The sequence below is a fragment of the Condylura cristata genome, unplaced genomic scaffold (assembly GCF_000260355.1).
Source record: "Condylura cristata isolate star-nosed mole 26May11 unplaced genomic scaffold, ConCri1.0 scaffold00006, whole genome shotgun sequence".
NCBI classification, from domain to species: Eukaryota; Metazoa; Chordata; class Mammalia; order Eulipotyphla; family Talpidae; genus Condylura; species Condylura cristata.
The window spans coordinates 54,794,579-54,820,623 of record NW_004567107.1 but is presented as its reverse complement, the minus strand read 5'-3'; the positions used below and the strand labels follow the sequence as shown (position 1 = coordinate 54,820,623).

Genomic DNA, 26,045 nt, shown 5'->3' with positions numbered 1-26,045 from the left:
ATTTTCGAGGCTCTTTAAGTAGCCCCAAAGTCTGTCACAACTACTTAACCTGCCATTGCATCATCAAAGTGGTCATTGATTAAAACAAAGAAGTTACTGAAAATTTTGATAATCACAACACAAAGGCAACAAAAAATATCAGAAATCATAAGGTTTATATCAAAGAGATGGTGACTTGATAAAAACATGCTTCCCCAAATCAGTATTTTGAATGGTTCTTTTACTTGATACTTTAGAGGCGTCATGCCTCACAGCAAAAAACTAAAAAATAATTAAAATAAACTGATAAATGCCTCCTTTTTAGAGAATAGAAATTATTGCTACAAGGAGTTAGGAAAGCTGAAATAGCAGAACAGTTCACTACACGATGCAGACACAAACTTCCTTGTCCAAGTCACTTTTTTTTTTTTTAAAGATTTTATTTTATTTGTGAATACAGAACTAGGATACAGGCCAGAGATGTGGAGGGTGAGAGAATTCACCAGAGACAGAGTGGAGTGCAGAACAGGCAGATCAACGAAATACACTGCTGAGGGGAGCAGCGGGCGGGTCAGGAGAGGTCTGCCACGCCATGTGGTCACCTCCGGGGCAGGCGGGAATCGAACTCATGAGGAAGCGGCTTTAGATTCTCAGTGCTGTGCTTTAACCCGCTGCGCCACCAGGGAGGGCCCCAAGTCACTTTTGACATATAATTGAATGAACCCATGGCTATAACATAGTTAGTGTATTTAAATTCAAACCATCCCGAAGCAATTACTAAAGAGTCTAAAAATCACAATCATTTCTAAACACTCTACAAGTCCAAGTGTTCTCTAAACAACTTCTTAAATTATCTTCTGAAGTTGACTCTGTGATGGAATAACTGTATCAGAAAATATCCACACTGCAGCAATGGAGAAGGAACCTTTCAACAAAACAACTGCAACTGCTAGGCAAAGGAAGACAGATTGCTGATTTTCAAAGGGGTCCACCTGCCATTGAAAGAACATTAAAAATATGAGGAAACAAAGGGCAACAAAAAGAAATGTCAGCAAAGTAGGAGAACCAAGAAAATATAGGAACATGGCATCAAGGAGAGGAGGGAGGTGTTTCTAAGGAAAGCTTTCCAAGGCTTTAGGAACATGAGGGGTTATGAGAAACCCACTGGCTTCACCAGTAAGACAAGTCTTTATTTCCCATTCAGCTTTAAAATAACCACTTTCTGCTTAATCCTCTCATTTAGTATTAAAATATTAAAGATTACGAGTACAGCAACTTAACACTTTTTTCTCCGCAAGGATTCTGACACCTTACTGACCATTTCTATCAGAAATGAAAACATGCTACATAACAAAGATATGGAAAGAGTAAGATACAAACACACTAATCCTAGTGTGGTTTATAATTCGAAAAAAAAAAGTCAAGGCCAAACAGAAAATTTGAGAATCCAAAAGCAGAAATGCTTAACTATGTTATAGCCATGTATTCATTCAATTAGATGTCAGAAGTGATTATCAGCATGACATGGTGTCGCCAATAAACTGCTAGTTCAAAAAACAGGTTACAAAGGAGTAAGTATAGCATGATCCTTTTTGATTTTATACATAGCTATACAGCTTATAGATGATTTTTGTTTTTCTTTATTCTACCTTCACTTCTAACTTTCTCTCTCTATATATATATTTAATTCTTGAGTTGTATTTTAAAGTATTACTGTATGTATTTTTATGAATTTTATGAATTTGAGTCTCAGAGGCTTCATACTGTTCTATTATTAATATTTGATACTCCCACTTTCCTATAGGTTATATAAAGGCTCATTTTCATGAGATACCTAATGATAGCACATTTTTTAAATGATATTTTGGCAAGTGAGTACACCTTGGTAAACACTAACAATTATCTTTCTTCTCTTCACCTAGTTAAATTAACATTTGTTTTATAGGGAAACTTGAAAGTTTGCTAGAGCTGCCTTTATTTTACAAAATGAAGTCAAAAATCATACACCAAGCAAGGGAAACCTAATATAATTCCAAAGAATTTTTTTGCACGCCCTTATTGCCTGGCATTATTATTTTTCCTCCTCCCGCAAAGCATAAACCAGGAATTAACAACTTTTCTGCCACATCAACTAAATATATTGCTGGCGATAACTATATAATTCATAAACATATGCCAGGAAAATAATATTGCACAAAGCTAAAAAATTTCTTAGCAGATGGACTAAAGCACTTCCTGTAGGGTCTTAGAGGAAATAGACAGTGGTTGAATAAGAGTTTAGATTTAACAAGCTACAGCAGAGATGAACCTTGAAAACATTAAGCTAAATGAGAGAAGTCAGGCACAAAATACCATATATTGTATAACTCCATTTACATTAAATGGAAAAAAGCGCAAATCTACAGAGACAGAAACAGACAATAAATTGATTATAGAGCTGGGGAAAGGGAGAGATGCAGTCACTTTGGGGTTGTGGCTAAGTGATGTGAATTTCTTTGGGAGTGATAAAAAATGTTCTTAACTTGATTATGTGAGAGTTGTACAATTCATGACAATATTAAAACCCATTAAGTTACATATTGTTAAAGGCTGAACCGGTATATATATATATATATATATATTTTTTTTTAAATCAAATTTAGATATAGTGAGGTTCTACTTGATAGCAAAGGAACAGATATTTTCTTACAGAGTTCTTTTGAAATCTAGGTTCAAAGCTTGCCTTTGCACTAAGTAATATATGACCTTCAGTTTGCTCATTGGCAAAATGAAGGGTAGTCTCTGTATTAGTCAGATTTTCCATAGAAACAGTATCTATATATAGAGATATATGTTTATATAGATGGAGATTTATATGTGTATGGAAATTAATTATAGCAATTGATTTATCCAGTTACAGAAGTTAAAATTTCCACAATATGACGACTGCAAACTGGAGAACCAGCAAAGCATGAGATTTCATTTGGTCCAAAAGCTAGATTCTCCAAAGGCCCGAGAATCATGCTGTACTATCCAGACTCAGAAGGCCTACATAAACAGTACTCCAATGTCCATGGGTAGGAAAAGATGATTGTGTTGATTCACTGCAGAGGGCACATCGCTTTATCAATCTGATTCAAATGCGGATCTCTGCCAGAAACACCCGCACAGACACATACAGAAATAATGCTTTATCAACAAGCTGTGAAGCCCTTAGGCTAGTCAAGCTGACTCATGAACTTAACTACCATAATGTTAATAAGAAGCTTATAAAATTACTGTGCATATTTCTCTAAAAAGACTTAAGATTTGGCAAGTACTCAACAGATGTTTTCTCCTAATGTCAGCATTAGCTCTTTCATTTGGATAGTTTCCCAAAGGTGGACTGGACATTGGCTCACCTTCAGTTTGCATCACTAAACTGATTGTGCTTCATCAGAATTCAACTTCCTTAGCCTTCACTTGCTGCTTTAATCAACACCTTTTCTGGAATCTTATGAGCAATGATATTATGGTGTTAATTTGATATTTTAGACATGCCAGTGTACTTACCATAAAATTCCTATCATACTGCTTGTAGAATGCTCTAGGCCATTTGGAGAAATAAAGACATTTTGAAGGTTTTGTTTCTCCTTCATTTTCTTGATAGATTTTTTGGCTGCTAAAGTTTAGAGCTGATGCTAACAGAGTCCAATATAAGGAAATAAGGAATTCCAGGAATGTGGCTGCTTCCATCTAGGTAGACTCTAGTTCCTTCCTTCACTGAAGGAAAATAAAGGAGTTTGGAATTTTCCTCTGACTCTATGCAGCTGAACCACCAGAGTAGAAAAGGAGAAGCCTGGGAAGAGACTCCATGTCGGAACATTTCTCTGCTGTTCTTCTCAGTTTCAATTCTATCTTTAGCCACAGAAAACCTAGAGGCAGTACATTGGCTGTGCCTCATGTTGTATTAGACCACCGACACAAGGCCTGAAATGGTATGTCCTAGCCTTGGACTGCCAGAGGGTAACTTGAATTAAAAAGATCTGAGCCATTCACATCACTCCTACCACACTGACTGCCCCAAACTACAAGAAAGTAAATGTAAATTTTATCACAATGATAACCAAGTTTTAAGACTTTCTTGAATTTCTCGTGTATTTCAATTTATCATGTAGGTAATTCTCAAACAACTGCCATCAAGTCATCAGTGACAACTTAATGTTAGCATTTGTATGGGACTTGCATGTAGCATATAACTGAAAGTATACTAAAGGTTGACAGTGGTCAACCATGGTTTCCAAAATAAATATCAAGACAGGGATGAAAATTATATCCTATATAGAAACAAATAGAGGTTAAAGCAGCACTTCCATATAACACCAGTAGAAGTGAATAAGGGAGAAATCTTTACAAATGATCATTAAATACCCTTGCGTTAGATTTCATTTCAAAAATTTATACTAAGGACTTAATAGCATTTGTATCAGGCTATTTGTATGTATTTGTGCTAGGATTTAGCTCAAATGATAACTGCAGCATTGTATATGTTAGTAAGAAATTAAAAAACACCAAAATGATCATCAATAAAAAATTGGTATAAAACATAATATATATAATGAAATACTATGTTGTCTTTAAAAATATATGTATACAAATAAACATTAGGGGCAAAAAATCAGACATTTTTAAAAATATCTTTGGACACATATGTACAAAATTCTATGTGCTAAATTGTTTAAATAAGAGCTACCATGGGTTTGTGACACTATGGGCAATTTTTGTCCCCAACTTTGTTATCTGTATTTTCTGGTTTTTTTTAACAAATAGGCTGTGTATCATTCTAAAAAGTAAAAGCACACTGAAAAAATGTGAAATCAGAACTTTTTTTGACATTCAGGATATGTCAAAAATAAGCAGGCATTGAAATCAACTAACACTGGAGATTAAAAAAAAAAAAATGAACTTATACTCCAAAGCAGCTCACAAGAACAAAGCCATGGGGGGAAAAAAAAAATTCACAATGAATTTTGATGCTTAAATAGAAAAGGATACTATGAGGCAAAGAGGGCAGGGCACAAACCCAAGGGATAAAGGAATATCACAAAGGAGAAACAAAAAACACTCAAAATACTTCATGATCAACTAGGGAATGTCCCACTCGTAATGACTTTTATTGCTATGCTTCGATAAACTTAAATTCACTACATTTCTAAACTAGCTTACATTCATGCTTTGTAGGATTTATTGTAACCGCAAATTGGTGTGCGTACCAAAAATGGCTAACATGTCTAGTGAACTTAGATTGAAAGTTTCCTCAGGGTAAGAATTAGGTGTGCCTTGACATCACTGATTCTCTAGCAGCTAGCAGTTCTGTATACAGTAAGCACACAAATTTTATTCAAAGGAATAAATAAAGGGTATAATGACATGCCTTTAAATCACATACAGTGTTATAAACCACCAACTATAAACTCAATAAAACTGATCTTTTTCTATCAAATAAATAAATACAAATGAATAAATACAAATTGAAACTGCCAGACTACCTTTTCTTCCATAGGTTGGCTCAGAAAGCTTATCACTGAGCCTGGCCCAAGGGTGTCTTTCACTTGTAACTTAAAATCAAGTCCCTCTTTAATTCTGCTCTGCAATTACTGCCTCTAAACCCTAAGCAGTCTTAAGTGGTTCTTGAGTTTTCCATGACTAAATATTCTCTCTCTGGCCCTCTAAATCTAAGCCATTCTTCTTCAACCTCTTCCATTTAACAAGTAGCAGGAGGCTATATATTTTCTCCCTTTAAGAGTACTAATGGCTGAGGGAGTAGGGGATGGAGAGAGTGAGGAAGAATTAATTACACATATGAGATGATCGGAATAAGGGTAAAAGAATGGCCTTGCATTTAAATCCCAAGCTTGCCCTTCTTGGTTTCATTCACTAGGAAAAATGACTTAAATTTTGTGGGGTCCTAGCTCTATCACATAAATAATGAGGACAATATCTTCATACTTATGAAGATATTGTGAGAATGAAATGATATAATGTCTGTCATACATTTAGTGTTATGCCAAACCACAGCAGGCACTCAATAAATGGAGTAGTTATACTCCTTGTTTTTGTGGTTGCTATATAATGATATATATTCCTAAATTGCTCACTTAAAGGCAACTCCTCTAAGTAAAAGATATATCCTAGTTTCTTTAGCTGAGTGATTCTTTTCCTTCAAAGTATTTCTCTCTCAAATAATAAAACAAAATCTGAGGGGGGAAAGTCATGTTGCTCAGACCACTTCAGAGCAGTGGCTTGTTATGGCATCATTGAAGGACATCTTAACATAAGTTGCACAGAGTAACTTCAAGACTGATGACCTATAAACATACATATTGATTACATGTTTTTAACATACCAGCATGTATGTGCACTCATTTATATGTCATATAAATGAAATATGGAAAGACAAAAACTAGGGAAAGTAATTGTCCTCAATAAGAAAAAATTTACACGCATGTTCAATAACCTTTCGACCTTCATGTAATACTAGTATCTTTCAAGGATACCAAACCCATAACAATATACCTCTTCAGGCCCAAAGGGATATAGGCAAAAAAAGGGGGAAAAAAAAAAGGCAATCATTAAATGTTGGTGAGGATGTGTAAAATGCAAATTCTCATAGGTTATTAAGAAGAATATAAAGTAGAAAAACCACTGGAGAATAGTAGTTCCTTGAAAAGTTAACAGTAGAGTATTCATATGACTCACAAATTCTAGCCCTAAGTATATATCAAAAGAACTGAAAATATAAGTACACATAAAGTACACAAATGTTCACAACAGCATCACTCATGATAGTTTAAAAAAGTAGAATCAATGTCCATCAACTAAAGAAACTGTTGCAATAGCTATACAATGGTATATCATGACTCAAATTATTGTGCTAGTTATATTGCTATTGTTTTTTTCAAAAGCAAACAATTTGTATGTAGTTATGCTTAGGCATAACATAAAGGAATGTGGAAATTCCATAAGGTTGATGTTAAGCAGGCTTCAGAATCAACCTCTTCTATTAGCATGTCTAATAAAACAATAGACTGCACATATATGTGTGTGTGTGTGTGTGTGTGTGTATATATACACTTACATATCTTCAATAAATTCTATGAACTGTTATGCATAAACTGCAATGAATTGCAATATTCTAAAAAGGGGGAGATGATGCTACCAGCCTTCATTGGGGAACTCCCACTCTTTCTTAGGATACCTGGCTACTCTATGATGACACACAATCATATCATGGAAATATAAAGAAACTGTCAGTGCATAGATTAAATATTATTAAAGCCTAATTTCACTCTTTAAGATAAAAGAAAAATAGGAAATATTCTAATATATTCTTCTGAAATCTCATGGATGGGCTTAACACAAATTGCTTTAGAGGTTGCAGCTGACAGTGGCCCCAACTTCACTGAACACCCAAGCTGTTGGGGAACTCATTAAAAATTCAAAAAGGCCCTCCCTGGTGGTGCAGAGGGTTAAAGCACAGCACTGCAAGCAAGCTGCAGCTGCTTTAGTGCCAGTTCGATCCCTGCCCTGGAGCTGATCCACATGGCGCAACAGACCTCTCCTGTCTTGCCCATTGTTCCCTCAGTGGTGTACTTCATCTATCTGGCTGTTCTGCTCCCCACTCTCTCTGTGAATCCTCTCACAACTCCTGCACCTCTGGCTTGTACCCCAGTTCTGTATGCATAACTAAATAAATCTTTAAAAAAAAAAATAAGTAATGATGCTAACATTTAAAAAAAATTTTAAAAAGAACTTAGGTTCATCTCTAGGGCTCCTTAGTGAGGGTGCAAGCTAACCTCAAGCTTTTGAAGACCCTACTTTACACATTAGAAACCACTGCCATTCATTCTTCTATGAAGTGCACAACTTTCATAGAGTTATAGAGCCAAACAAGTGAGAAGGAAGGTAATCCGCACCACTTGAAATTATACGGGTAACATAATAAAACAAGTTCAATCACATTCTTTTGTTGGACCTGTATTTTGATCATTTCAGATCAAAGTCATGTGACCCTGTCAATTGTTTAAGCAAGTAAATTACTCAAATATCCACTTAAATAAGTAGAGGTAATATGTCATGGCTCCAAGGCAAAAAGAATGGTACTCCTGAGAATATCTTACTCATTACTCCTGGATTAGAACGTAGGGCCATTGTGAGAAGAATTAAGTCTAGATTTTAACCAGGCCCAAAAATCAAACAGTAAGGCCTATATGATATGAAGATATATATAAAGCATAGAATATTTGTATATTCAAACATTAAAAAAGATTTAAGAAAGATATCTAATAGTATAATTCATAGACTCTAACAAATCTTTTTCTGTCAACTATGAATAGTCTCTCAAATGCAAACCTTAATAACCTTTAAGTAAGATAATTATAATAATACCTCTTTAAACACTTTAAATAATACCTCTTTTAAACACTACCTCTTTACAGAGACATTCTGAGTAACTCTAGCTATGCAAAAGTAATTCCAAATATTTTTAATCAATTCAAACTGTTTCCTAAACCCATAAACTCCTTTCACTAAAACCAAATTTCAGTCATCCAATATAGATGCAGTCTAATCTTAAAACAATGGTTCTTAAAATGATACTTTACCCTAGGCAAGGAGATGGTTATATCCTTCTCTTCCTATTGACACATTCATACATTGTGAGGGAGAATTAAAGTACTACAGATATGAATTCATAAAAGCCTAATTTTGGTAACTTTAGGGTTTATAATGAATAAAATCTTTTGAAAACAGACCTATTAATTTCTAAGCAGTCACCAAAATAAAGTTTTAATCAGATCTCTAAATCCATAAAGCATTTCAAACATTAAGCTATTTAGACTACTACCCTCCTTAAGTGATTACCTCTCTATACCCCATGCCCCCATTTACCCCCCAAAGAAAAATCCACCCCTTGTATAAGCTTAAACCAATATATTTTATTCACTGGAATAGCAGAATGGCACACAATTAGCATCATTTTAGTCATGTCATTATTTCCAGCTCAGTGGCATTTATTCAGATGAGCACAATTTGCAACCACTGAGCCCCGCTCTTCTGATGTTAACTGGCATCATTAAAACCCTCGCAGTGTCCGACTCGTTTGATCTTTTAAAGAATGCCCTGGGTTTGTGACTGAGAGCCGGAAACTCACGGCTGGATACCCGAACAGTGTTCATGTTCGCTCACAGACTACTCACATCAGTTAATAATCCCCAGAAAACATGTTCCAATTCAAGACAGAAAACTCTGGATATAAAAATACTTTAAACACAAAAACAAACAAACAAAATGGATACAAATAGTGTACAAGGGGCAGGCAGAGCTTCAAAATGTTTTAACTTCAAAAGCTTAGACTGCAAATTTTGCAGAGTGAGTATCTTGAAAGATCACAGCAAATCTGGGAATAGTAAAGAGCACACAGCAGCGGAAAGAAGATTGAAAGATAAAAGCTGAAACAGGAAGTGATAAACTTTCAAGACCTCAAATTAAAAATTTCCTATCACAAGTTTTGAGAGATCACTCAACTTCTCATGATCCCCAAATGATTTCTTTTAAAAAATAAAACAACCCATGAAATAATAGTAGGAAGCTTAATTCTTTTCTATTTTAAGGAAAAAAAAATTTCACACATGGCTTATGTATGCTGAATAGTACTCCCTTATATGACCGCACCAGAGTCAGTTAAAATTTTATTTCCAAAGTGAAAAACTATATTTTAAAATCTACTTAACAGGGTAACAAAGTAAATGTTATAATATCCACACATGTTTAATAAAAGGCAAGATCCTGCTGTCCTTTTAATGTTAAAAATAAGGCCAAACTACAACTTTCAACTGCAAAGAGTCATTGTGTAGTATTTAAAAGGCTCAGCATGGAAATAGATTCAACAAATGTACAAAAAGCGTTTTCATGCCCAGGAAGCACTGAAGGCATCAAAAAAAAAAAAAATGTCCCAACCACAAACAACATAGAGCTGGGTTCAAAAAGACCAGCAAATTCCTTCCCTAATGCATAGCAAATTAAATTTAATCAACTACTCTGTAAGGTTGAACGGCAATCCACCTTTAAATGTCTCCACAAACAAAACATAAGAACAACAAAAGAGGTTCCAGAGTGTAATAAATACTGAGTCCACAGTAGGCGACAGAATCCTTACTGTACACAGCTGAGAAAACCTGCCACAGAACAATGGATCACATTTCCATATTAAATTATATTTATCACGCTGAAAAATGCTTAAACAAAATACGGGATTTCCATTGGCCATTTTTATACCATACTCACTCCCTAAAACCTTCCAAACCTGCTGAGTCCTATTGAAAACTGCTCCCACCCCATGGTGCTCCTAAGGAGCCACTAAACAAAGAGTTGGGATGATGGGAGAGGGCAGGGACAACTACCTTCCCCCATGATTTCAGAAAATAAATCAATAAAAGAGGATAGAATAGCCAAAACATAACCTTGGCATAGGGTATTTCCGGGAAAATCACCGCTGTGACAAATGGCCTGAAGTGAACTCTTCCAGCGGTCAAGAATCCCCAGGAAAGGCCCCTCCTCTCCTTATCTATCGCTCAATTGTACAATACTGCGCTTTGAAAATATAACACCCTCTTGGAGCTGGGCAAGATGAAAGAGCTTTTTTTCATGATCCTGTAACGCCTATTAATTTTTGCTACAACAGACTCACAGCTGATTAAGAAAACAGGGGCAAACCCTGCCTCACATTCCCATCTCAAGACTTAGGAAAGAAAATGTTCAAACTGAATGGGCTCTCATTTTTCACTACAACATACTGATTTTCATTTCTGTACATACACCCTAAGCTATTTCTCCTCCAACCTGGAACAAATTGTTTAGACTGGAAGTTCTCTTTCCCTCCTTGAAACATTAGTAGCAATGTTACAGGATTCCAATGTTTTACAGATTTTTTAATTTTTTTCAGAAATATCATGATTCACTGGTCACCACTCAGAATATAGGTTTAGAAACCAACAGTTGAAGAAGAGAAACTTAAATTGTACCCAGTTTATGATCACAGTTTTAACAAAATTAGCAAAGCAATATGGGGAAATGGGGAATTTGAATCAAACCTAAAGCATTCCCATCTTGTTACCTTATTTTTTATGTCAATCTGTTTATGTTAGATTTCTTAGGCTCATCCACAAATATCTCCTACATTACAAAGTTATTGTTAAGTTTAATATAGGATATAATGGCTACCAAGTATCAATTCTTGTTAACAAGCATGAAAGAAAAAGTACCTTTATAATTTTGTTTTACTAAAGTACAACAACATAGTGCAACTAGATCTCAATTGCATTTTAATCAGTTCTGACAATCACAGACATTGGTCTAACCACCAACCCAATCAAGATACAGACCATGGGGGAAAAAATGTAGCTACATAAACTATTTAAAAAATTTTAAACACATTTTTCAAAAGGGGAAGGCAGTCAGCTGGAAGTAATTTGTATTTTATTTAACCCAATATATCTAGACTATTATTTAATATATATATATTTTTAAAATATTATCAATGAGGTATTTTACTTTTTTCCTACTAAGGTTTCAACATGCTCTCTCTTCTATGATTACATCATAACTTGAATACAGTTCTATGAATACATCATAACTTGAATATAGTTCAGGTGTGTGCTAGCTACATGTGGCTAACAGCTACTGTATGATGCAGATACAGACCACAATCCAGAAATTCTACTCATGTCACTTTCTAGATGATCTCCCTTTTACCCACTCCAACTTAACCACTATTCTGACTTCTATTTATATACGTTAATTTTGTCTGTTCCAGAAATTCATACACAAAGAAATGTCCACTCAAAAATGATGATTGCTCATGACATTTACACTCAATGGAAAGAAATCAAGCTATTAAAATATGAAGCAAAATTAATTAATTTTTTTTTAGCTAAGTGCAAAGTGAATAGAGAAATGAAAGCTTTAATTTGTTTATGTGTTAGGAAAAATACAATGGGAAGGAATCTGGAAAAACAAAAATAGTTTTATGAGAGGTTGATAAGATATTTGTTTTTTTCATTATCTAAAGTAAATTGATACTATAAAAATAATCACTTTTAAAAATAAGATGAAAACATTTCAACAAGTCTTTAAAATATAAAATCTAACATATAATAGGTAATAAGTGAAAATTAATTAGCTCAAATTTTTTTTATCCAGTGTCTTTATGTAAAGAATAAAAAAAGGTGAAATCTTATGTGTGCACTAAGCAATCATAGAGGAAATGGAGAATTATGGAATTAACAGTCCAAATATCATGCTTGCAAAGAGATTTCTCCAATATGATGTAATCAGCTGAACATAAACATGACCAGCATGCACGAAAGAATGCACAGTAATAGTATATAAATTATATCTCAATAAAACGGCATTAAAAAATACAATTAAGACATAGATATTGAATCTTGTTCTAGCACATTCTATCTGTATGATCTTGAGCAATTATTTAATTCCGTGTTCCAGAAGAAAAACAGTTCTTATTATACAGAAGGGTTTTTTTCCCCCTCCAAGATGGGGGGAGGGGCAGGAATAAGAATTAAATAATAGATTGAATGGTTTTAGTATGTAGTGCTTACCACAGGAAAACACAAATACTACAATCATTATATTTATTATCTTATTTCTCACTTCACTGAAATGGCATCCACCCTTTCAATCTCTCATTGAGACCATGGTAAATTATTAAGCAGCAGTAATTGTAAGCATAATGTGACTCTACCAAGGACAAAAGAGTTCGTGGATTGTTACTTGCAACACTGAAAAGTTCACTGTCAACCTTAAGCAAAATAGCTTTTTTACAATATAAAGGATAGGTAAATCCAGTAAAATCTAGATTTGAATTACTTTCCAACTTTGGAGGCATTTATTTAAAGATAGGGTTATTCAACCTTATTCTCCTTACTGACTCTAAAGTGTCATTGTTTTAGGCTGTCTTTCTTTATTCTTAACTATATATTATAGTCAAGGATCTAAAAAGCAATGGATAAACAAATCACTACCAAATGCTGCTGGGTAACAGATTTATAACTATGCTGAATATTTTCATTCTTGAAGCTCTTGGCAGTCATCAATGCTTCACACATGATATCAATTAGAAGAAGAATAAATGGCCTCATAGAATGTGTGCTGGCTTCTGTGGATAGAATGCTGGCAAAAAACAAAATATTAGCCTAGAATTAGTAAATGTAGCCTGGCAAGGGATGCTGAATCGAGACTATTTTACAACTTTTACACACATCACAGGACATAACAACAGTAGTTTCACAAATGATGAACACAGACACAAAAAGCCTTGGAAAGACTTAAATGAAATGGAAAGATGTATTACTACCATCAAAGCTCATCAAAGGAGAGTAAATTATTTCTATTTATTTAGATGAACATAAAGCTATTCATTACCGAACATAAAAATGGGATATTTTTACTACCAAAATTAATAGTGATGTAATTCAGCTTTAACAAATTCCACAACTTAAGACAACAGCAATGTATATAAGGAAAACATTATAAATTACATATTCATCTCTAGTAAGCATCAATTAAATAATGAGTTTCTAGACAAGAAAGAAAGAGAGATGAAAAACAAGGAATTAGGTAATAAGCATTTCTTATAATAAAATGAAGTTGTTGGTATTGCTTTATGACTTACTAATGTCCATTTATTACAGAGAGGATTTAAAGGAGTTAGCAGCTATTTGCTGGAAAGAGAAAATAGTGAATTCTTATTTCACTGTAATATTTCACTTAAAGTTTCTCAAAAGTGGATGCTGGTTAAAATATTATAAAGGATTTGGATTTCATATTTTGAAAGAGAAAGGGGGTTAAAGAAGAGAAAAAGGATAGGATAAATACTTTAAACCAAATACAAGAGTTGGTATTGAGGAACTGAAGTAAGATTTGGGCTTTGTTAAAGTAAAATACCTAGAAATGATGTTTCTGTTCCTTTAGAGATCAGTAAAATGCAAGCAAGGTCCTTGCTGGAGGATGAATGTTGGTACCCTCTTACCCAAAATTTTTATGTTGAAACCCTAACCACCAAGGTAATTGTCTAAGGAGGTGGAGGTTTGGGAGGTGATTAGGTCATGAGACTAAAGCTTTCATGAGTGAAATTAGTGTCCACACAAAGTGCTATTGTGCACCTTCTGCTGTGTGAACTTACAGTGAGAAGATGGCTATAAGGAAGATGGCCATGTATAAACTAGGAACTGGGCCCTCAACTGACAGAACATTGGTGATGGACTTCCTAGTTTCCAGAACTCTGAGAAACAAATGTTGTTTATAAGCCATAAGTTTATGTTATTTTTGTTACAGCAGCCCAAATGGATTCACAGAGCACTACAATGTAATTGTGGGCTCAAAATAATCTTTATGGGTAGTGGCTTGATTTCAGAGAATGGATCTAGGACTATTCAACAATCCTAAATTATGCTCTTTAACTCTATAAAGAAATACCGATAGTTTCTGCAATGGAGTGAAAGGATAGCCTTTGGAGGCAGAAATTTAGTTAGTATCACATATTATGTGAGGTTTAGGGAAAAGAAAAAAACTTAGAACTTCCTTAATGGCTTTGACTATATATCCAATTATGTACCAATTTTTCAGGAACAAGTTTAATGTTGTGTGGGCAGCCATTAGGTTAGGCCTTGTGTAATCTCACTTTCTCGTTTAAAGAAACAGAAATTTAGAGAGGTTAAGGACGTCAGTGACATATACAGCTAATAACTGGTATGTATCAGATACAGTCCCATCATTGCCTAAAAATAAAGATGTTTTCTACCATATGAGACAACACCTATCATATCCCCAGGACTAGCCACAGTCAATGATACCTTATAGAAATGTGATATTTCTCTACGTACCACACAATCCACTCATTTCTTATAAGTTAATAAGTATCTACAGACATACAGATTTTTAGTAACAGCAGAAAATGAGTAGGTGAGGCCACAATGGAATTACAGACACAATAAGGTAAAATCAGTAATTGTTAAGGGGAAAAAGTTAATTTTAAAAGCAGCTAGGTTTCTGTTTAAAAAAACACCAGAATGAAAAGAAAAGATCCCAAATGGTAACAGTAGGCAACTTTCAGAGGTAAAAGTATAGAATTCTTTCTTTCCTCAAAGTATCTGATAAAAACATTTTAAAATAAGGTTCAAAATATTAAGGAAATATGATTATTAAAATAACACTTCCCTATTTCAGTCACTAAAATGCTTACCAAAACAATATAAAAACATCACTTTATTCTCAAACCAAAATCCTGAGCAATATCTAATCATACCTTTGAGGTCTATTTTCTTGGCCTGTAAAATAGTTTTATAATCCCTATATTGCAGAGTTGTTGAGAAATATAAATGAAAAGTGCTTAGCACAGGGACATAAACACACTTAATACAGTCATTACTTCTATTTTTATATCATTGCATTCATTATTATCATATCAATTACAATTAGCCAGAAACTAACATAAAAGGATTCTATTTAGTCTTACAGAGTAAAAAAAGCAAAACAAAATATAGTTGTGTAGCTGTATCAAAGACTTAGGTTACACCAAAGGATGATATTTGATTTAACAAACACACATCTCCAAAACAGTAGATTCTCTCTGCTCTGTTGCAATTTTGGTAGTAGTTTAATGTTCAGAAAACTTTTTTATAAAGAGTTCAAATCTAACATCAACCCATCCATCCTACCCAATCTGATCACTAGGAAAGAAATGATCCTTTGCCAATCTTCAAGCCAACAATTTTTACTGATCCATGCCCATCTCTTACTTCATCACTTCTAAGGCTCTCTCATCGTAAAACTAAGCAACAAAAACACTCAAGTTCTCTTATGCATAACATTCACTTTGATATTTACAAAATGAGTAAGAACAAAGAAACAACTGAAGTCTGGTCTTCTTTCACCTCAGGAGAATGTCTGCATGACCAGATGTTTTAAAACTCCCTTCTGAAAGAATCTATACAGTAGAAAGTTTTGCTTGATTGTTTCAAACAAAAAACCCTGGAAATAACAGCCACATTTCCAGTTACTTGAATCAAATCTTACATCTCTGTAACTACTATTCATTATAATCTCTTTTCTTCAGAATGATCCATATCAATTCAAAACAGCTTACCTCTGCTTGGCAGAGTGCATGAAGGCCTTGTAACACCAAGGCTGCTGGAGTAGCTTGATCAGGCTTGGTGCATTCATTCAACACCTGGGAAATAGCTGCCAACATATCCGCACCATGCTGGTATGGCCTACAAGAAATGACAGTTGAATGGTTTCACTTATAGGAGGAATATAAGAGAACCAAATAAAACATAGGGAAACAATTGTATTGTTATTACAATAAAAAACACAACACAACAAAACAAAAACCAACAGACAATTATAAACCAGAGTTCCTTCAGAGGAGGGGGAGGGAGAGGGTCTGAGGAGTGAGGCAGGAATATGGGATCTGGGATGATGTGTGGGTGAACTGGAGGAGGAGGGAAGTAAACATTGTTTTAAAATGAAAAAAAAAAAAAAGGATACAGGTTTAAAAAAATGACGGTCTAGAGACAAGGGAACAGCTAAACACTTCTATTACCACTCCCAGGACTTCTGCTTGAACACAAAGCACTAATGCTTTGCTTTACCCTGTGTCTAATATTTGACCAACATAGGTTTTTCTTCAAAGAACTGCATAATCATTTCTTCCATGGCTTAATGCTCATTTTTAAACAAAAATACTATGAAAAGAAGACACCTGTGTTAAATTTTATTCCCCCTAAACTATAAAGCCTTATGTCTGAATTGGCAAAACGTCAAGAACATGATAATGGTGAAAAGAAATGACTTGCCTTATTGAGATTATCAGTAAAGATGGAGTTATTCCTGCCTGGCGGTTGCTTTGGTATCAGATATTGACTATAAAACAGGGATATGAGATCAGAAATTGATTTATTATAGTAGTGATACTAGGGTGGTTAAACCATGATGATGATGATAATAAAAACAATAGTAATGTGAATTATATCTGACTGAGCACCTATCTCGTGTCAGGCACTGTGCTGGATTTACTCACCCACCTTACTCTGTTCTCTATTCCATACTACTAACTTCATAAGAAATTCTCAGATCCATTCCTTGAACTCCTTATAATCCCTCAGTGATATAATACCTGCCTTTTAATTAACAAGTTATCAAATGCTGAGCCTTTCTGGCAAGATTCTATTGCTTTACTATCCAGGAACATAAATTATTTTCCAAAGGAGTGATCTGCAGGTGGTAACTAAAATCAGCTCTGAATAACTCATCAACAGACTCTTGTCCTGCCTGACAGTTAACCTCTCTTGAGCCTCAGGTTTAAGTATGCAAAGTTAAAATACCAGAAAATCCTTCCTCCTAAAATAATTTGTATGTCAATACTTCAAAAGAATCCAAATTTCCAGGTCCTATATTACACGTGTTAATTTTTAGAAAAAGATCATTTTTTTTTGTGTTGCCAAAAGCTTGAAGCTTAGAAAAGAGAGAATTGCTGAGGATTAGGTATATTCTGACCCAAGGTTTTATTTGAAACAGGAATCATCTACACTATCAGCAGCTGGATAAACCCAGTCATTGCATAATGTCATGAAGAAGCATTCACAGTGTTATTTTCAAAAGTAAGAAATCTATGTCCTCCCTAAACATTTTGACCTTTCCCAATTCAAGAAAAAAAAAAAATCTGTCAAGAAAGAGCTTTGTCTAATGTTATTTCAGTCTTATCATTTTACCTACTTACTAATTCACAATTAGTAAGTAGGTAATTCTCCTAGAGCAGGAGAGTCATCTCCCTAATTTCTTCAGTCTTCCTAAACCCTACAGCATACTATGGAATTCAAGATCATATCCTTCCTTGCAATAATTCTTAAAAATAAACTCAAGCAATGAATCACAATAAAGGCCTCACCACCAAAACTCTTCCCTAAAATCAGATATAACATAAGAAGAATATAAGACAGAACAGTTCAACTATAGCCAACTGCTTAGGAAGGATGGAAGGAAGAAAGAAGGGAGGGATGGAGGAAGGGAAGGAGGGAGGGAGGGAGAGAGAGAGAGAGAGAAAAAGAAAAAAAGAAAGCATTACATGTTTAATTACAATATTCAATAATTATTCAGGAAAGGATAGAAGTATCATATACTTAGATATAAGACCAAGCATAAAATGAAAAGGCAAGATTGCTTCCAAAGTCAATGCCCAATATTACTAAATTTTACAATCAGAAAACTTGCGTTGAATATTAATTTATTCTTACTCAAGCATCACCCTCTGCCTACCTTTCCTAGCTCCTTGATGGCAGTCAGAAAGATAAAAGCAAAATAACATACCAGTGGACATACCCATATCCAAGGGCTAAGGACAATCTTACCTTTGTTTACATATGTCTCTGATTGATGCTGCTTTAGCGATCACTTTTTCCCACTGGACCTCCTTGCCCACAGACAGAGAAGGCACATCAGACAGGGCCATGAAACGCTGCAGTTCAGGATAGACACGATCCTATGAAGGCAATTTCACAAAAAGGTAATTTCCCAACTTGAGTTGAATAATCATTATCCTCTTTTATCCAGTATTTTCACTCCCAAATCTTGCATTTGCATTACAAATTATAATGTATTTCTTCTAATCAGCAAGGAAGAATGATGTTGTGATTGCTTGGGATTTTCTTACAGACCAATGTACTGTTCATTTCGTAAAACAAGAAAAAAGTGGCTAAATCTCACCATAATTACAAAAGCTCTAATCACTTAAAATCATATTTCTATTACTTTTTCCATGCAAATGGAAAAATAAAATTCAAATTTAAGGAAATAAGATTAAGTTCTATTCTCAATTTCTCTCAGAGTCAATCACAACTGACTGCATAACAGATCAAAAGCATCACAATAAATCAAAATTTCTCAATGCAATCATTGATGCTACTCACTAATATTACTATATTAAAGCACAGTCACGCATAATGCCAGAATTATTTTCTCTAGTGGAAGAAACATGTTCAATATTCACATAGGTATGAACCTACCTGCTTCTCCCACAAAGATGTCAACAAGCGCAAAGTGACAGCTCTTAATTGAGGAGTGGTGCCAAGAAGTTGGATTACTCGTAGAATTTGTCCTATGCACACCTAGCAAATATCAAAGAAACTTTACTTTCATAAATATAAATGTGGATAATTCTGAGGTTGCCAAAAGCATTTTAAAACTCCATATTATAAAGTTAAGACTGAAATGGAAGCTTACTACAGTATTACACCTTTTCTTGAATGGTGGGACAGTTTTTAGAGGAACTAGGAAGCAATTCTAAAGATTGTACTCATAAGAATACAATCTGAGAAACAGTCCATGGGAAAACTTGGCTGATAAATTATTTAAAAGAATTAATTCTTAAAATAAATACTAGTGTTGCCAAATTAGAAGTAGTGATCATGGCAAAATTAAGGGTTCAAAATTTCAGATGTTGCCAAATTAAATTCAATGTATTAGTCTTGATTGTGCCACATAAATTGGTTTACATACAAACCTTGTGAACACCAAGTGTAGGTAAAGTATACAAGATATCATTGTATAATACTGGTTCCAGTGGTCTTCCCAATTTGAACATCAAAACTGGAATCAGATTTGGCACCTAAAATCAATTTAGAGAAAAATTAACTATGTTTTGTTCTATAAGAAATCTATCTATAAAGCAATCATTATTTTACTTTTCTTCAAAGGAATTATATGAATATAAATGAACTAAAAGACTTAGAAAGTGTCATCCAATTATTGCTAATGGCAATTTCCCTACCATAAACAGTATCACTAATATTGTTTCTTATAATTATCTGCCAATATGCAATTAAAACTTTTTATTAAACTGTTATAAATTAATTATCAGCAAGACAAAAGCAGTTAAGATACATCCTATTCCAAAGAAGTTTACAGTTCTAGTGAGCAGCTAACACTTAAGATAAATGAATGATAACTCCACATAATGAAATATTCAATTACACAATTACAATATTAAATCATTAAAATCAGTTGTACTGTTAGAGGTATAGGGGTCTAATAGCAAAGATTTCCTTATAAGTCCCATTTAAATCCCTCTGGAAAATTAAAAGTAATCAAGAAAAGCAATTCATTAACAGATCAGAAGATGACAATTTTCACATAGATACACAGATACAACACACTTTCTATCAAAATTCTAGTGGTCTATTTTGTCAAAATTGAGAAGCCAATCCTAAAATTCATATGGAAAACCAAGGAATCCAGAATAGCCAAAGCAATTGAAAATGGGGGGTGGGGGGGGAGGCCGGGGAAGATGACTCTAAATCAGATTTCTTTAATGCAGGAATTTTTGTGGACCATAACATGTTAAATTTAATGTTAATCACTTCAGAGAGAAAGTAAGATTTGCAGTATTTATCTGCCTTAACCACAGTCATGCAGCTTAGTTTTACTTTTATTACTACTGTTAATGACATTCATGCTTTTAGCGACATTATTATCCATTCTGCCCTATTTTATTGTTGATTTCTTATTAAATAAGATAGTAATATCTTCTCAAATAAAGTTCATTTTCATTATTATAAAAAAGAAAAAGGTTTAAAGATGAAAACTTTACAAGTTTAACTATTACTACAAAGCTATAGTAATCAAAACAGTGTGGTACTGGCATAAGGCTAGAAATATAGACAAATGAAATAGAAACCAGAATCCAGAAGTAAATTTTACACTTGTGTTCTGTTGCTTTTGATAAAAATGCCAAGAAAGTACACTGGAGAATGAAGAGACTCATTGAAAAATAGTGCCATATTTCAATAACTGGATATTCACATACAAAAAAAAAAAAAGTGAAATTGAACCCCATCCTCACAGCATAAGAGAAAATAACTTTAAGTGGATTTTAGCTCAAAATATAAGCATGTGTTGTTATAAAGCTCCTAAAAAATATGTAGGAGCAGATCTTTGTGACCTTGAATTAGGTAAAGAATTCTTAGATATGACACCAAAAGATTGGCAACAGAAGAAAAAAGAAACAACAAATTCAAAATGTGTATTTCAAAGGACACCATAAAGAAAATAAAAAGAAAAATCACAGAATTGGGAATATATTTAGAAATGAAGAGATTTTATCCAGAATATAGAAAGAACTATTAAAACTCATTAATAAGAAGTCATATAACTCAATTTTAATTGGGTAAAAGGTCTGAACAGATTTTCTCCAAAGAAGACAAATGGCCAATTAAGAAATGAAAAGATGCTCAACTACCATTGCTCATTACATAAAGGCATATCAAAATAAGAACGATATACTTTCCATATCCAATAGTACAGCTATTGGGTAATCAAGATGTCAAACAATAACAAGCGCTGATAAAAATGTGGAAAAACTAAGATCATCATACAGTGCTTGTAGAAGTGTAAAATACTGCAGCCTCTCTTGAAAATATTCTGGCAGTTACCCAAATAATTAAACAAATTAATACATGGTCTGGCAATTTTAATTGTAGGTTACCTAAAGTAAATGAGAGTAGATACACAGAAAAAAAAGATGTATATGAATGTTCATAGTAGGATGAATCATAATAACCAAACAGTGGAAAATACAAATGTCCATCATCTGGTGAGTGGATAAGTAAAATTTAATATAGTTATATAATAGAGTATTATTCAGACATAGAAAGGAAAATAATCAATATGGACAGACTTTGAAAACATGCAAAGTGAAAGAATCCAGTCACATATTATGAGATGCCATAATATCAAAAATAAGCAAAACTATTGAGAGAGAAAATAATTGTTAAAATTGAAGAGGCATAAAGGAAATAATTGGGAAGAAACTATTTATAGATAAAGGTTTCTTTTTGAACTGATAATATCCTCAACACATCTGTACTATTCATAAATGTCCTGAATATTCTGAATATATTCTAAATGTACTAAGTCATGGCATTTTATACTTTGGATGAATTAAATGACAGGAATTATTTTTTAATATAGCTGATTTTAACAAGTTCAATTCAAAATCAAGTGAATGTCTACTATGAGTATGGAATTTTATTTGATGACACACAATACAGTACCAAAAAATGTTATATTTCTTGTACTGCATTTTATATTTATTGTCCAGAACTTGGTAAATACACCTATCTGCTATAATCTAAGAAAGATTTCCCTTCTAGGCTCAAACTTTTAATTTCAAGAAAGAAAGAAATTTTCTTAACTCTTCCAACAGAACAGTGACAGCCAACCATGAAATCAATAATACATTTGATCATGACATACCACAGCAGCATTTAGAACTATACCTGTAAGGACCACAGACAACACCACATCAGAATTTACAATTTTTTTAAACAAGTTCTGGGATTCTATTGGAACAGAAGTTTTATCATCCTCACCATAAGCAAAAAAAGGGGCAAGTTTTCAATTGATTTCTTATTCTCCATTTTAATTGAATACGAAAGGTTATCTTGGACTGCAATCCATAGATCTAAATCCAGTGCCCTTCCTGGGAAAATTTTCACCAAGATACTATGACAGATTATTAGTTCTGAATAAGTCAGTCAGTACACTTAATTTATATGTTAGTATATTTAGTTGTATGCCTAAATTTATATTGCTAGAAAAGAAAAGTTCATTATGTTATGGACATAAAAATGTATGTGTGGTGTTTATTTTCTCTGTCAAGTTCAAAAATGGAAATGCAAACTGTAAAACATTCACAGTAAGTATTCTTAGACTTCAAAGAGTCTTGAGACTACGATACTGCAAATTAAATCCTTGAAATTAAGTCAATGAAGTTAATGAACATTATCTCATTAGAAAAACACAAATATAGACATGTATGTGTGGAAATTTTTTTTTGTATAATCTTAAGTATGGGTTGGTATTTTCTTAATAACATGAGTACTCAGGGATCTAGTGAAGATGTCATTTTAAGACTTCTACTCACTGGAGGCAGAAAATGGAATGGTACTCTGAATTTACCTTATGTTGAAAAATAAGCTAGCATTAACAGTCATACACAGAACATTCCACTCAACAAAAACAGAAATCAAATTCTTCTCAACCATACCTAGAACACTCTTCAGGATATCTCACATGTTAGGTCACAAAATATTTTTTTTTTTTTTGAGGCAAGGTTTTTTTTTTTTTTAAAAAAAGATTTATTTATTCATACAGAACTGGGGTACAGGTCAGAGATGCGGAGAGTGAGAGGATTCACCAGAGACAGAGTGGGGAGCAGAACAGGCAGATCAACGAAGTACACTGCTGAGGGGAGCAGCGGGCGGGTCAGGAGAGGTCTGCCACACCATGTGGTCACCTCCGGGGCAGGTGGGGATCAAACTCATGTGGAAGTGGCTTAAGCTTCTTAGTGCTGCGCTTTAACCCAATGCGCCACCAGGGAGGGCCACAAAATAATTTTTAACAAATTTAAGAAGACTGAAATACAAGTGTATCTTTTCTGAGCACAATGGTATAATAAGAAGACAGAAAAATTCACAAGTATGTGGAAAATCAATACTGCACTTGAGTAATCAATGGATCAAAGAAACTAAAGAGGAAATCAGAAAACATTTTGGGACTAACAAGTAAAAATGAAACATAACAAAATTTATGGAATGAAGCAAAGCCAATTTAAAGAGAAGTATATGGAGAGTAACACATTAAAAGAGCAATTTTAAAAGAAAATTACATTTCAACTACATTAAAAAAGAAAAAATCTCAAAAACATAAAATGATACTACAAAGAAGAGAAAAAGCAGAAAAAAGAGGGGTAAGGAAGTAGAAATAAATGAAATACAGAATAGGAAAATAATTAGTTTAAAAGGAGTTGATATTTTAAGAGATATACAAAACTAACAACCTACCTCCTACCTTTAGCTAGACTATGAAAAAAAAAAGATTCAAATAAATTTAACCAGAATTAAAAGAGAAAACATTAACACTGCTGCCCCAGAAATAAATAGGATTATAGGACAAATATAAACAATTACATTGGAACAAATGGAGTAGCCCAGAAGAATAAGTTCCTAAAAATAAAGAACTTACCACAACTGAATTATGAAAAAATAGAAAATCTTTACAGACAAGTAAATAATGTTGAATCATCAATCAAAACTCTCCCTACATAGAAAACCTCCAGACAAGATGGCTTCACAGGTGAACACTAACAAACATTAAAAGAAATAATAATCCTTAAACTCTTCCACACAAACTGAAAAGACAAAAATGTTTCCAAACTTATGAGACCAGACTATAATCAAAGACACCACAAGAAAAGACTACAGTAGAGTTAATTTCCTAATGAAGACAGATATACAACTACACAAAAGTACTAACAGAATTTCAACAGCATTTTAAAAGGATCATACACCATGACTAAATAGGATTTACCCCAGGGATGCAAGGCTCAACATACAAAATTCAATTTATGTAATAAATTGCATTAACAGAATAAAGGGGAGAAATCCCATGATCATCCCAATAGAAGCAGAAAAACATTTTGACAAAATTCAACACTCTTTTCAGGATTAAAAACATAGACTAAACTAAGGATGGGAGGCAATTACCTCAATACAATAAAGGCTATATAGGAAAAACCCATAGTTAATCTCACATTCACAATAAAAATCTGAAAGCTTTCCCTCTAAGATCAGGAACAAAACAAGGGTACCCATTCTTGCCATTTCTGTTCAGCACAGTATTCAAAAGTCCTAGGTAAAGCAATCAGGCAAGAAAAAAAAAAATAAAGGCCATGAAAATCAAAGAGAAAGAAACAAGATGATCTAATGTGTAGAAAACTCTAAAGATTGCATACACAAAATAGTTTAATAAAATAATAGATTAATTATGGAAAGTTGAAGGACACAACATGAGCATACAAAAGGCAGTTGTGCTTTATACACTAACAATCAAAAAGGGAAATTAAGAAAGTAATCTCTTTTATTTTTTTAAAGATTTATTTATTTATGCATACAGAACTGGGGTACAAGCCAGAGGTATAGGAGTAGTGAGAGGATTTACCAGAGACTGAGTGAGGAGCAGAGCAGGCAGATTGACAAAGTACTGCTGAGGGGAGCAGCGGGTGGGTCAGGAGGGGTCTGCCGCACCATGGGGGTCACCTCCTGGGCTGGGATTGAACTCTCATGCTAACTTGCAGCGCTGAGCTTTAACCCTCTGCACCACCTAGTAAAGCCCTAATCTCTTCTAAAACTTATTCACAAACACACACCCACACACAAATTCCACAACTGCTGTTAACGGTCTTTCTAAAACACATCTTTTTATTTAATCAAACATTACTGTATTATTTTATAGGCTATAAAGGTATTGACTCATTTAACTTGACATGTTGGCTTTTAATAAGAGTGTTAAACATTCACAGAACATTGCAAAATATTAAAATATTTCAAAATAATTGAAATCAGGGTTTCAAAAAGATCTTGCATTCACAAGTCCACTGTAGTATTTTTCACGATAGCCAAAAGATGGAAACTAAACATTCAACAACAGATTAAGAAAGCTTGGTTAAAGAAAATGGGGCACATAGACTGTCTTTAAAATAGAGTACTACTCAGTCCTTAAAAAAGAAGAAAATACTGTCAAATATTACAACATATATGAACTTAGAAGATATGTAAAACAAGCCAGTCACAGAAGGGCAAAGTAAGTATGTAAAGTACCCAATCTTAGAAGAAACCAGAATATCAGTAGCCAGAGACTGGGGGAAAGAACAAATGGGCATTGAGCATTAACCTTGCAAGATGAAAAATTGCTTATAATACTGTATAATATAGACTATATTTTGATAAGAAGTTGTACTTCAACTTAATGTATTTTTCATACACTTTTTTGAAATCATGGGATTATTTTTAAGAGTCAGAAGAGTCTTTGTCAAGTTCATTAGTTAAACATCTTTATTTTATAAATGATGGCATAGAAGCCCAGAGGGATTACAAAATTAATTGGTGGCAGAATGAGGATGGGAGTACAAGTCTCAGTTC

General features: G+C 33.7%; 1 protein-coding gene across 1 annotated transcript in view; it reads right to left on the bottom strand.

Annotated features, from left to right (window-relative positions):
* Positions 1-26,045, bottom strand: part of FOCAD (focadhesin) — a 240,939-nt gene that overhangs the window by 107,677 nt on the left and 107,217 nt on the right. The window contains exons 12-15 of the mRNA XM_004677690.2: positions 19,571-19,675; positions 19,074-19,175; positions 18,420-18,550; positions 16,157-16,283 (exon numbers count right to left, since the gene is read on the bottom strand). Of these exons, the coding sequence (XP_004677747.1) occupies positions 16,157-16,283; positions 18,420-18,550; positions 19,074-19,175; positions 19,571-19,675 (465 nt within the window). The remainder of the gene's footprint in view (positions 1-16,156; positions 16,284-18,419; positions 18,551-19,073; positions 19,176-19,570; positions 19,676-26,045) is intronic.